The 13984-nt window shown below is 48.6% G+C and overlaps 1 protein-coding gene across 4 annotated transcripts in view; it reads left to right on the top strand.

Annotated features, from left to right (window-relative positions):
* Positions 1–13984, top strand: part of PDXK (pyridoxal kinase) — a 93184-nt gene that overhangs the window by 32270 nt on the left and 46930 nt on the right. For all 4 annotated transcript variants that reach the window (XM_050936707.1, XM_050936708.1, XM_050936709.1 and 1 more), the window contains one exon: positions 10432–10486. In XM_050936707.1, the coding sequence (XP_050792664.1) occupies positions 10432–10486 (55 nt within the window). The remainder of the gene's footprint in view (positions 1–10431; positions 10487–13984) is intronic.

Consider the following 13984-nt stretch of genomic DNA (forward strand, 5'->3'; position numbering starts at 1 on the left):
TTTTCAAGCGTTAGCAGAAGGGGATAGTAGAGATCCGCCAGCCCTGTCTTCTGCTCATCTGTCTATGGTAGCATGCGAAACTTCAGAGATTTTTTTTAAATAAACACCTCCATTTCCTCTCACCAAGATTTCTGTATGAGATGAATGTGAGCAGCCTTCGTTTGGCTCTTCAGAAGAACTCTGCTTGAATTGAGCCTAGTCTGAGGACACCTTGCAGTCTCTATTTTGGGATTAACTGAATTATCTCCCCCAACCCCGAAAGACAAACTGGGTTTGTCTTAGATTCATCCAGGATCTATGATTCTATTGGTGGAGTGTGTCCAAGACAGAAAAGTAGCTAGGAGTGGGGAGAGGAGGCAGAAGCTATGAACTTCACTCTGCCAGGGGTGTAGAGGGCCATTGCAGTCCAAAGGATGGATGATGCTAATCTGGAAGCGGGTGTGGCCAGGGCAACTGGGAGGTAAAATGATTCTGTGCATTCCTCCAAACGGTCTTTTCAGGACCTTTTCCTGTGGAGCCCCAACTATAATCTACAGAGTAGTAATCTCACCAGAGGAAGTGGAGTAGGGTGCATGTCCATGTAACACCCCTTTCCCAGGCAGAGGAAGGTAGTAACCTGAAGTTCACTATGCCTTTAATACTGAATCTAGCCCCAGACTGGAAAGTCTTTCAGGACTCATTGGATCTAATGTGGGTCCAAACTGGCTCACTATATTCTATTTCACTTATTTGTATGTACATAGATCAAAAAGTGCATTATAGAACAAATACAAAGACATGGTCTTAATATCTAAACTTGGGTCCCATGTGAATGTTCCCCCACCTCCACGTTTCCAACTGGATACAGTAGCCTTCTTAACTGGTTTCTGAAGAGATTGCTGTGTGTTATTGCTGCATTCAGCAGTGAATGAACTGATGTCTGGCAGTGTATAATTTGTGTTATATAAATAGTGTATGGTTTATTAATATCTACTCTTTTTTTGGTGCTACTTGTAGCAAAGTTCAGGAGGCAATGGAAAAAGCCATTTTGTCACAGGTAAAATATTGAGGGCATTGATCACACAGCAGAAACCCCACTAGGCAATTCACAGGGTGGCACTTGAGTGGTCTGTGCCATATTGGTCAGGCAAAGTCTTTAGTTTCTGTGTGCTTCAGTGAACTGTGACAAAGTTACCAGCTTGAATTCTTTCTTCCTTGATTAAACTGTGTGAAACTGCCATATGGATCCAATTTCATGAGTCTCAGGTTCAAATGTTAGGCTGAATTTGTGTAATGAGTAGTAGCGAGAAATCTTCTTGAGCCTCGTGTCCCCCTGCCTTGATCTAGGAGTAACATCTTTAGTACTAATGGGAGTCTCTGTAAAAAGAACTTGTTCTAAACAGAAAAGCAATGTTTTATTGTTTTGGATGAATCATTACTGCATAGTTCTGTGCTCTCTGTATGCGTATATAGGAATATAACGCTATAGCAGGCCTGCACAACTCGTAAAGCGGCGAGGGCCACATTACTCCAAAGAAAACAGCTGAGGGCCGAAACCCCCCGGCCCCGCGGAAACACGCCGCCCCTGGCCCAGCGGAAACACTCCGCCCCAGCACCGCCCAGCCCTGCAGAAACAAATCCTCCTTTCCCAGTGCCGCCCCACCAAAACAGCTGTGGGCCAAAAAGGAAGGTTGGGGGTGGGGAGGTGATACTTGATTTTAAATCAACCAGGGGCTCCCAGCTGAAGAGCTGGCTGGGAGCCCTCAGGGTCAAATTAAAGGGCCCGTGGCTCTGGCGGCTGCGGGAACCCGGAGCTTTGTGGGGCTGGGGCAGGGATTTAAAGGGCCCAGAGCTCCTGCTGCTGAGGGGAGCCTGAGCCCTTTAAATCCCTGCCCCAGCCCATCCGCTGGAGCCACCACCGGGATTCAAAGGGCTCTGGGCTGCCTGTGGTGGCGGGGAGCCCTGAGCCTTTTAAATCTCAGCCACGACCGAGAATCTCTGCGGGCAGCTCAGAGCCCTTTGAATCCCGGCTGCGGCTGAGATTTAAAGGGCTCTGGGCTCCGCATGGCTGTGGGGAGCCCAGAGCCTTTGAATCCTGTCCGCAGCTGGCAGGGCCGGCTTTAGGAAGTGTGGAGCCCAATTCGAACATTTTCGGCGGGGCCCTGGCAGGGATGACTGAAAGAAAAAAAAATGTAGAAAAAAAGCCTTTCATTTCTTAGCAACTGGTTCCCTATAAAAAGTTCTGCCACAGTATGTATTTTTTGTACCAGTAGGGTTACCATATGTCTGTATTTTCCTCCTGGGTGGCGATTTAAGATCCAAAAAGCCTGACATGTCTGGGAAAGTACAGATGTATGTTAACCCTACCTAAAGTTCTGTTTTAAAAAGATGTGTCTGAACTAGAAATGAGCTCCGCCACTCCCTGAGGGTGTGCTAGGGTGCACGTGTGGGTCCCCGCTGCTCCCTGCCCACCTCATTGAAGCAGGTGTGCAGGGTTACTTCCCTGGGAACTACAGGGCACCAGTGGACATGGGGCTGGCTGGAGGTGGAGGGGAGGTGGCTGGAGGTAGGGTCTGGCTGCAGACTGGGCAAAGGGTATGGGGCAGGCTGGAGACGGTGTGTGGGATGGGCTGGATGGCTTCAGGCAGGGCCACGAGGGGGTGCGGCATTGGGTTGGCAGGGCTGGAGACAAAGGAGTGCAGGACTGGCTGGCTTCAGGCAGGTGGGTGCGGCAGGGGTTGGCTGGAGACAGGGAAGGGGGTGCAGGGCTGACTGGAGACGGGTTGGTGCAGGGCTGAAGGCAAGGCAGGGGTTGAGGGGCTGGCTGGAGACGGGCTGGCTTTGGGCAGTGGGTGCAGGGCTGGCTGCAGACAGGAACTGGTGCAGGCAGGGCAGGAGGTGCGGCAGGGGTTGGCGTCGGGCAACTGGTGCAGGTACAGGGAGTACAGCCCATTGTGTATGGTGCATGCCCCCTCCTCCTGCCTCCCCCACCAGGGTAGCAGTAGCAGCCCGTGGCTCAGGAGCTATTTAAAGGGCCTGGGGCTCCCCTACTTCCACTGCCCCAGCCCTGTAAATAGCTGCAGGAGCCCTGGGCAAGTGGTGGGGCTCCAGGGGCTATTTAAAGGACCAGGGCAGCAAAGGCATCTGGAGATACCCCACTGCCCCGCTACCCCAGGGCTCTGGGGGCTATTTAAAGAGCCCGCGGCTCCCCTGCTTCTACCGCCCCAGCCCTGTAAATAGCCGAGGGAACCCTGGGGAAGCGGTGTGGCTTCAGCGACTATTTAAGAATAGGGGCGGCAGAGGCAGCTGGAGCCCCGGGTCTTTAAATAGCCCCCGGAGCCCTCCGCTACCCCAGGGCTCTGGGGTTATAGAAAGGGCCCGGGGCTCCCCTTCTTCTACTGTCCCAGCCCTTTAAATAGCCACGGGAACCCTGGGGAAGTGGTGGGGCTCCAGTGGCTATTTAAAGGGCTGGGGCGGTAGAAGCGACGGGAACTCCGGACTTTTTAAATAGCCCCCAGAGCCTCACAGCCCTACCCCAGGGCTCCAGCAGTGGTGCTCTGGTGGCAATTTAAAGGCCCTGGGAGCCCGAGGCCTTTTAAATTGTCCCCTGGGGAAGCTGGGCCACCCCACTACAGTGCACTGGCTTTTGCCAGTACACCGTACTGAGGCTTGGGCATGTGGCCTTCTTAGGGGCGGGCTGATTCAGGGGAATTGGTTGAATTGGCCTAAAGCTGGCCCCGGCATCTGAGATTTAAAGGGCTCTGGGCTCTCTGTGGCTGCGGGCAGCCCAGAGCCCTTTGAATCCTGGCTGCGGCTGAGACTTAAAGAGCTCTGAGCTCGCGGCTGCCTGCAGCTCAGAGCCTTTTGAATCGCAGCCCCGGCTGGGATTTAAAGGGCTCTGGACTCCCCGTGGCTGCGGGCAGCCCAGAGCCCTATGAATCCTGGCCGCGGCTGGGATTTAAAGAGCTCTGAGCTCCTCGCCGCTGCGGGCAGCTCAGAGCCTTTTGAATCCCTGCCACGGCTGAGATTTAAAGGGCTCTGGGCTCCCCACTGCTGCGGGCAGCCCAGAGCCTTTTGAATCCCGGCCGCGGCTGGGATTTAAAGAGCTCTGAGCTCCCCGCTGCTGCGGGCAGCTCAACCTTTTGAATCCCGGCCGCAACTGAGATTTTAATGGCTCTGGGCTCCCCACCGCTGCGGGCATCCCAGAGCCTTTTGAATCCCGGCCGCGGCTGGGATTTAAAGAGCTCTGAGTTCCCAGCCGCTGCGGGCAGCTCAGAGCCTTTTGAATCCCTGCCGCGGCTAAGATTTAAAGAGCTCTGAGCTCCCTGCCACTGCGAGCAGCCCAGAGCCCTTTGAATCGCGGCCGCGGCTAAGATTTAAAGAGCTCTGAGCTTCCCGCCGCTGCAGGCAGCGCAGAGCCTTTTGAATTCTGGCCACAGCTGAGATTTAAAGAGCTCTGAGCTCCCCACCGCTGTAGGCAGCTCAGAGTCTTTTGAATCCCGGCCGCGGCTGGGATTTAAAGAGCTCTGAGCTCCCCACCACTGTGGGCAGCTCAGAGCCTTTTGAATCCCGCTGCGTGCCGCACAGTGAGCCTCTGCGGGCTGCATGCGGCCCGCGGGCCGCATGTTGTGCAGGCCTGCGCTATAGGAACATAATATTAGTTAAGGCCTAGTACTCATCCTGGCCTTGTCTAGAGTAGGGTTTAAAGGTGAAATGTTAGCCTGCATTAGCTAATGTGCTAACATTATTCTTTAAATCATAGTTTGGACAAAGCCTTGGAAGACAAGTTAGAAGTCATGACAAACTACGTTGAACTTTGTTATACGTTGTGGGGGGTGGGAACGATACTGTTTATCCTGCCTGACAGTAATGACAATACTGAAATTATCCAACTCCTGGCTTTGTGTGAATTGCAGCTCAATCATGAAAAGCTATTGCTCTGTTTCCCCAGGAGAACTAGTGCCTTCTCTTTCTCTCTCTAAAACACTAGTTGCAAACAGTGGTGAGCTGGAGCCGGTTCGCAGGAACCGGCTGTTAAATTTAGAGGCCTTTTAGCACCAGTTGTTCCGGGACAACCGGTTCTATAAGGGCTTTATTTAACAAAAGCTCCGGCAGCTGTCCACTCCGCCCCGGCCCCAGCTCACTTCCCCCTCCTCCCCTGAATGCTCCACTCCCCTTCTCCTCCCCCTCCCCTGCTTCCCATGAATCAGATGTTCGCGGGAAGCCTGAAACAAGCAACAGGCACGCAGGTAAGCTGGGGCACGGAGGGAAGGGAGGTGCAGCTGGCTCAGTGGCTCCCTCCAGCCCAGCTTCTGGTCCCGGCCGAGTGGCTCCCTCCGGCCTGGCACCCCTCGCTGAGTGCCCCCAGCCCGGTCCTGGCCCCGGCCGAGTGCCCCTGGCTCCGGCCCCGCAGCTCCCTCTTGCCCAGCTCCTGGTCCCAGCCGAGCACCCCTAGCCCTGTCCTGTCCCGGCCCCAGCCGAGCGCCTCCAGCTCTGGCCTCGCGGCTCCAGCCCAGCCCCCGCAGCACCAGTGCTGGTGCTGGTGCCAGCCCCACGGCTCCGGCCCGGCCCAGCCCCCGCGGCGCCGGTGCTGGTGCTTAGTCCTGGCCCCGTGGCTCTGGCCCGGCCCGGCTCCGGCCCCGTGGAGCTGGTGCTGGTGCTGGTGCTGGTGCTGGTCCCGGCCCCGCGGCTGCGGCTCTGGCCCAGCCTGGCTCCAGCCCCGCGGCACCGGTGCTGGTCCCGGCCCCGCGGCTGCGGCTCTGGCCCAGCCCGGCTCGGGTCCCGTGGCGCTTGTGCTGGTCCCAGCTGAGCGGCTTCAGGCAGCGTGGTAAGGGGGCAGGGAGTAGGAAGGAGGTGTTGGAAGAGGGCAAGGGAGTTTGGGGGGTTGTGGGGGGGGTGGATAGGGATGGGGCGGTCAGAGGGCAGGAAACGGGGATTGAATGGGGGCAAGGGTCCTGGGGGGGGCAGTCAGGAATGGGGTGGCGGGAGGCAGTCAGGGGCAGGGATTCCAGGGGCGGTCAGAGGACAGGGAGGAGGGGTGGTTGGATGGGGCAGGAGTCCCGGGGGTCCATAAGGAATGAGAGGAGGGGTTGGATGGGGCAGCAGGGGGCAGTCAGGGGACAGGGAAAGGAGGTGGATGGGGCAGGGGTCCCCAGGGGTCGTCAAGGAATGTGGGGGGTTGGATGGGGCAGGCGTTCTGGGGCGGCAGCGGCCACAGCCCCCTCATGGGGTGAGGAGGAGGGAACCTGTTGTTAATATTTTGGCAGCTCATCACTGGTTGTAAATGCCTTTAGTTGTTAACACGGAGCAGTGAGAAGTGCTGAACCTAGAAAAGTGAGAGTATGCCTACTTTGGAGCTGGAAAGTGTCATTTCCAGCTGGCAGAGATATACCTGCACTTCATCTGATAGAGCTAGCATGCTAAAAATGGTAGCATAGCCATAGCAGTGTGTGCAGTAGGAGGGGCTCGACACACAAGTATGTACCTAGGATCTCAGATGGGATTGTGCTCGGGACAGCTAGCCCCTCCTGTACCTTACACCACCGGTATAGCTACACTTCCATTTTTAGCGTGCTAGCACAGAGCTAGCATGGATATGTCTTTGTAAGATTGAAATTCTTCCCGCTCCAGAGAGAAACAGGCTGTGACGCTGTTCGGGAGTGTCTGAGGTGAGTTGGTACCACCTGCTTACAGTGGGAGGAAGCCCTCTCTGTGCCCACCAGGGAAATGCTCCTCACCCATTGGATGCTGCTAACACAGGTGCTCCATTCCAGGCTCCATGAGCCCCACTCTTTCCTCCTGCAGACTAGCAGTTTTCACCCCACTTCGGGCACAGGTTATGAGAGTGTAACAATCATCTGGACACCCTGGGGTTCATTTTTTCTTCGTAAGTTTCTGCCCTGTATCTAGTCTAGACAGCAAACATAGGCTTTCTCCACAGATGTTTATTGTTCTCATGTTGATTGGGTCAGCAATCAGACTCCCCCTTCTCAGGTGTTAGGTTTCACTCCCAACAGATCTGGATCATACTAGTGCACATGTTACACTAAAGTCTAAAATTGTTTTCTGTACAAACATCTCGCAGTAACCATGACAATCAGCTAGTTCTTATCTTTCAGCAGAGACCTGTACACCTGATCCCCATTGGGGAAATATGGAGAAGGTGGTCAGGCGCAGAGGTATTAATATCGATCTTGGCCTGTCTGTGTTACACAGGTCCTCTCTTCAATTTTGCATTCCTTTACAATATTTATCTACTGTTATCGTGTGTGGCCCAAATAATATCTGAAAGAAATTAGGGAACACTCTGTATCTATTTTTAGTTTGTTTACTCTGTACATTTGATGACACTTTGTTTTATAGTTCATTTCCCAGTTTCTTGTGTCGTCTGTTGATATGTGAAGGATGCATTGGAGACAAAAACACATAGCTAAAAAATCACAAACTGACTCTGGGGCAGGTGTAGTACCTGCCTCATACTTTTAATCAAACCAGTTTTACACTAACTCACCTTTCTGTCTAGCATTATTACTGGATTCTTTTTTTCCTCTAGTTGCACACTAACACCTGCCTTTTTGTAAGAGATTGATTCTGTGACCCCATGTGAAGTCTAACATGGTCTGTAAAACTATAGCTGCGCAGTATCTGAGGGGAGGAGAGAACATCATCTGCAACAGATTCTTCCAGCCTCTTGTTGCTCCAGGCCTGCTTTGTGTGTATGTACGTGTTTCAGATAGTCTTATTGCTGGCACGACTTGCTCACGTGGTCGTGATTTACATGAGGGTGTTACGCTGTTGATGACAAGGAAGAGATGTGCCTCCCAGTGAAGAGCGTGACTGGCAAAAGCTTCAATTAACCCTCTAGCAAATTGCCTGAAAATGGATCATACACGATTATTTCTGCATCATTACTCTTGTCTCCCATGACTCACAGAGCCATATATAGCAGCTCTTCTTCTGAGGAGAAATTTATCCATAGCAAAGAGGATGTGAAAACAAATACTAAATGTCAAACTGTTGTCAGATTTGTATTAGATTTTTTAGTGGTGGATAAAACTGTAGCATGGCTTGAACACTAGATAAAAAAATGTAGTTATTGCTAGCTATTTCTAGTGCCAAGTTAAAAATCTTCACTGATTTTTTTCCCCCTCCCCAGTCTTGTATTTTTAAATAACACAACAGATTATTTTTAACTGGGAGGTGGGAGAGGAGATAAATTTTTACTTTGGGCTTCTCCCCCCGCCCCATCTTAGGCAATCAGAACATATTTGGCTGCTGCAGTATTTGGATAGCAAATATTGCAAAGGAAATTTATTTGTGAGGTTTTTTTAAATTAAGATGCCACTATTGGATTAACCCTTTGCCATCAAAGTAAAATCTCAAAAATAATCATTTCTCATGGTCTTGAATTTCATAAAAGCTTGTGAAATTTAAATCTGGGGGCAAACAGTGTTTGTTCAGAAAAGACCCTGGAAAAGATTTGGGGATCATGATGGATAATCACTTGAATGTGAGCTCCCAGGATAATGCTACGGCCAAAAGGTATAATGTGATCCTTGGATATAAATAGGGAAATCTTGAGTAGAAGTAGACCGGTTATTCAATCTCTGTATTTGGCACTGGTGCAACTGCTGCTGGAATACTGTGTCCAGTTCTGGTGCCCACAATTCAAGAAGAACATTGATTAATTGGAGAGGGTTCAGAGAAGAGCCTTGAGAATGATTAGAGGCTTAGAAAACATGCCTTATAGTGCTAGACTCAAGGAGCTCACTCTGCGTAGAAAGAGAAGGTTAAGAAGTTTATTGATTTACAATCTAAGTACCTGTAGAGGAACAAATATTTGATAATAGGCTCTTCAGTCTAGCCCTTGGGGTCTGCGCAACGACCCACTTTGTCACTGTGGTCTCTGTCAGTCAATGGCGCATGCTGTTGACAAATGTCAACCGACTAGATTTCATGGTGGCCTTGGGGCCCTTCATTGTGCTGATGAAACTGCTGTTGGGTGGGTCAGCAAGCACTGTAAATGCTAGAAGAAGAAGAAAAATCTAGCCCTTCAATCTAGCACAATCCAATGGCTGGAAGTTGAGGGGAGACATATTCAGACTAGAAATAAGTTATTGATTTTTAATAGAGAGGGTAATTGACCATTGGAACAATTTACCAAGGGTTGTGGTGATTCTCTGTCACTGGCAATTTTAAAATCAAGATTGGAACAACAATCTTGTTCTGGTCAAACAGAAACTATTTGGGGAAGTTCTATGACCTGTGCTATACGGTAGATCAGACTAGATGACCACAGCAGTCCTATCTGCCTATGGCGAGGCAAAGGCTCGCTGGCACGGCACCTCCTGCTGGTTGTCTCGGGAATTAGCTCTTTCCAGCCCAGAGCGCCCCCTGCAGACCAGTGTCTCGCCTGCCACTAGCCCCATGACCCTCCTGGACCCAGGGCCATTTGCCCCGGGGTTCTGCCCCTGCATTAACCCACAATCTGGATCTCCCCTCCCTGGGCAACCCACAGTCCTCTAAACCCACCTTGCCTCAGTGGCTACTGCCAGTCATCATCTAGCCCCCGCTCACTGGGGCAGACGGCAGTCTGTTAACCACTCGTCACTGGCAAGTGGGGTTGGACCAGCTGCCTCTGCCTATTCCTGGGCGGCCTCTCTGCAGCCATAGTACCCTTTTGTGGGCCCTTAACTCAGCCTGCAGCCTGGGGCTTAGCTAGGCTGGAGCTCCCCAGCTCCCTTTGCCCTTCTCCCAGCACTGCTCCACCCTAGGTACCCTTCTCAGCTTCCCAGGCAGTCAGCTCCTTTTCTCTCTCTAGGGAGCTAGAGAGAGTGTCTCTCTGGCCCTCAGCCCTCTTATAGGGCCAGCTGTGGCCTGACTGAGGCGTGGCCCCACCTGTGGCTGCTTCCCCGAATCAGCCTAGCATTTCTCTGCCACAGCCCTCTTGAGGGCTGCTTCAGCCCCGTTAGGGCAGGAGCGGGGTGACAACCCTGCTACACTGCCCTTAAAATCTATGAAAAAGTTTCTGTTCTTTTTTCTTCCAGAAACATGAGAACTCTTTTCCTCACACCCTCCATTACTCCCCCTCATTTTATATTCATTTGGCTCCTTGAATTGTAGTCATGGCATTGCCTGGACAAGACTTACTTCAGACCCTAAGAATGCTGTTCTACTAGCTTCTGCCTGCTGGCCTTCAGGCAAATCTTCTCTTTCAGATATGGAGCTCCACTTTTCTGGTGGGTCCATCGTGTGTCTCTCTCCATGCCCCTTCCTCTACTAAAGAACTGCATGTTTAACACTGGTTACTCAGCTCTTACACATTTAGAAGCTTAGAATGTGATTTAAAGTAACAGACCATGGTAACCTTTGTCTTCCATTTTATGATATGAGTGGCATTCTGAGGAAAGTTCTGTTTTAATAATAATAGTGTTCCTTTATTCTGTGTTGCAGGTTCTGGGATTTGAAGTTGATCCTGTGAATTCTGTCCAGTTTTCAAACCACACAGGTAAATAAATACACATGCATGCTCTTGAAGTACTATTGTGCATCCACTCTGGTGACTTTAGGCCTACCAAACACTCATTCAGCCTGATTGCATGTTATTGGGAAGAAGCTCAATCATTCTGTGTGCTCTTCCTTTTGGATTCAAGACAATACAACAGTATTCAAGGCTTGAGCCAAAGCTCACTGAATTCAATAGGCTTTGAATAAAGCCCTAAATCTAAGGGCTGGTCTAAAGTGAAAAGTTACGTCAGCATAGCTGCGTCTCTGAGGTGTGAAAAGTTTGCACCCCTGAGTGGCGTAGTTAAGCAGACCTAAGTCCCTGTGTAGACAACGCTAGATTGGCAGAAGAATTCATCCATTGACCTAGCTACTGCCTCCCAGGGAGGTGGATTTACAATGGTGATGGGAGAACCCATCTTGTTGCTGTAGTAACTAGCTACACGGAAGTGCTACAACTGCAGTTTTTAAAATGTAGACATAGCTTAAATGTAATGCGTTCCATTCTGCTACTTAATGGTGGATGGATTATTTTTTTTGTTAGCCAATTTAGAAGAAGTAAAACTGCATAAGCGGCTATCATGTCAATATAAGACATTAGGCAGTGAAATAGAACACAAATACTGCATCACCAACATAGGTTATCTGAGCGTGGAGGAATCTCCAGAAGTGGCACTTGTACAGTGAGTCACTTGCCTCTTTTATAGTTATTCCATTATTGCTAACCTGAAACACTCAAAAATCCTGAGCAGGACCCCCCAAATATGAGTGGCTTAAAATGGTGTATTATTTTTTAAAGTAATACAATTTGGGTTCGTATTTGCTTTCTGGTTGGTGAGCCTTTTGGGTGCATTTCTGTCACATTTTCAAGCTTTTCTCTGAATCCATAAGGGCTAGAAACTTTTTAAAAACGAACGTTTAGATTCTCACATAATCTAATGATTCCACTTACAGGGCCTTGAAGAGAAACACCAGTATTGTGAGACTTGCTATAACAATTGTGAGAGCTGGCAACAGTGGCTCTTTAGGTTTCTCTTTCTTATGCTTTGTTGTGAATAATTTAGTAGAAAAATCCCTACTAACTGCAGGTGGTATCAGAGCATTTAAGAGCATATAAACTATGGACAAAGAGAATTCTTAGCTTTTTTTTAGAAAGTTATTTGTTTTAACTAGGACTGTCAAGCAATTTAAAAAAAAATCTCAATCGTGATTAAAAAAATTAATCACAATTAATTGCGCTGTTAAACAATAATAGAATACCATTTATTTAAATGCTTTTGGAGGTTTTCTACATTTTCAAATATATTGATTTCTGTTATAACACAGAATACAGAATGTACAGTGCTCACTTTATATTTATTTTTTATTACAAATATTTGCACTGTAAAAAATAAAAAAGAAATAGTATTTTTCAATTCACTTAATACAAGTACTGTTGTGCAGTTTCTTTATCAGGAAAGTTGAAATTATAAATGTAGAATTATGTACAAAAAATACCTGCATTCAAAAATAAAACAATGTAAAACTTTAGAACCTCCAGTCCACTCAGTCCTACTTCAGCCAATCACTCACACAAACAAGTTTGGTTCCAGTTTGCAGGAGATATTGCTGCCCGCTTCTTGTTTACAATGTCACCTGAAAGTGAGAACAGGTGTTCGCATGGCACTGTTGTAGCCAGCATCACAAGATATTTATGTGCCAGATGCGTTAAAGATTCATATGTCCCTTCATACTTCAACCACCATTCCAGAGGACATGCATCCATGCTGATGAAGGGTTCTGCTCGATAACAGTCCAAAGCAGTGCAGACCGACGCATGTTCATTTTCATCATCCGAATCAGATGCCACAAGCAGAAGGTTGATTTTCTTTTTTTGGTGGTTCGGGTTCTGTAGTTTCTGCATCTGAGTGTTACTCTTTTAAGACTTCTGAAAGCATGCTCCACACCTCGTCCCTCTCAGATGTTGGAGAGCACTTCAGATTCTTAAACCTTGGATCGAATGTTGTAGCTATTTTTAGAAATCTCACGTTTCTTTGTGTTTTATCATATCTGCTGTGAAAGTGTTCTTAAAACAAACATGTGCTGGGTCATCATCCAGCACTGCTATACCATGAAATATATGGTAGAATGTGAGTAAAACAGAACAGGAGACATACAATTCTCCCTCCCAAGGAATTCAGTCACAAATTTAATTAACGCATTATTTTTTTAACAAGCATCATCAGCATGGAAGCATGTCCTCTGAAGTGGTGGCCAAAGCATGAAGGGGCATACAAATTTTTAGCATATCTGGCATGTAAATACCTTGCAATGCCGGCTACAAAAGTGCCATGTGAACGCCTGTTCTCACTTTCAGGTGATATTGTAAATAAGAAGCAAGCAGCATTATCTCCTGGAAATGTTAACAAACTTGTTTGTGTTAATGATTGGCTGAACAAGAAGTACAGTAACTCCTCACTTAAAGTCATCCTGGTTAACTTTGTTTCTTTGTTACATTGCTGATCAATCAGAGAACATGCTCATTTAAAGTTGCACAATGCTCCCTTATAACATTGTTTGGCAGCTGCCTGCTTTGTCAGCTACTTACAGAAGGAGCAGCCTGTTGGAGCTAGCTGGTGAGGCTTGGAACCAGGGTGGGCTGGCAGCCCCCCATCAGCTCCCTGCTCCCCAAAGTTCTCTGTGCAGCAGCCGCCCAGCAGGCTAGCAATTGCCAGCAGTTCAGTTGTCCCTCCCCCCACTGTCTCGTGCTGCAGAAGGCTCCTAGAGCAACAAGAATTAGTGCTCTCAACTAACTGCCAACGAAATTCCAAGAGCAAGCACTGAAACATGTCTCTCTCATTAAATCTAGACCCTGGGCCCAATTCTGCTCTCTCAATGTGTGTAATCCATTGATTTCAGGAAGACTAAGTCAAGGTGCTAGGAAGCATTGAGTGAAATCCTGGCCTATTAAGTCCTTAGGAGTTTTGCCATAGACTTCAGTGGAACCAGCAGTTCACTCTTTGGTGCAAGGTCAGGATGGTGAAAGAATGTCCCAAGAGCATTTAGGAAGCCAAAGTATGCTGGTCATCTGGGGAAACTGTGGAGGGAGTAACAATTAAACATAGAGAACATTTCTTTCACATACACTTGGCCCTTACCAAAAGCTGCTTAGTTGGCTGGTTGCGTTTGACCAGTACAAAAGTGCTCTCATATCTCTAGGGTCCAAAAGCCGTAGAGCTGATTTAAATTCCTTTCACATTTTTGGTGCAATAATGTTTTTCAGTATTTTGATAACTTCATAAAATTGTTGTAAACTCCAGAAATGTAGGTGGTCACAAATTTGCTTGCAATAGTTAGCTAAATGTTGTTTATCGATGGGGATTTCATCTAGGGTTTTTTTGTTGTTGTTGTTTTTTTTTTAACTGCTTTTGTTTCAAGAATAAATTAATTTTATGGAGTGTTAAGAGATTGAGATTTTAATTAGCCCATAAAGTTAAAGGGAAGCTGTTCTGAAGGCCAGCAC

Source organism: Gopherus flavomarginatus, chromosome 1 (genome assembly GCF_025201925.1).
Source record: "Gopherus flavomarginatus isolate rGopFla2 chromosome 1, rGopFla2.mat.asm, whole genome shotgun sequence".
Taxonomy (NCBI): Eukaryota; Metazoa; Chordata; order Testudines; family Testudinidae; genus Gopherus; species Gopherus flavomarginatus.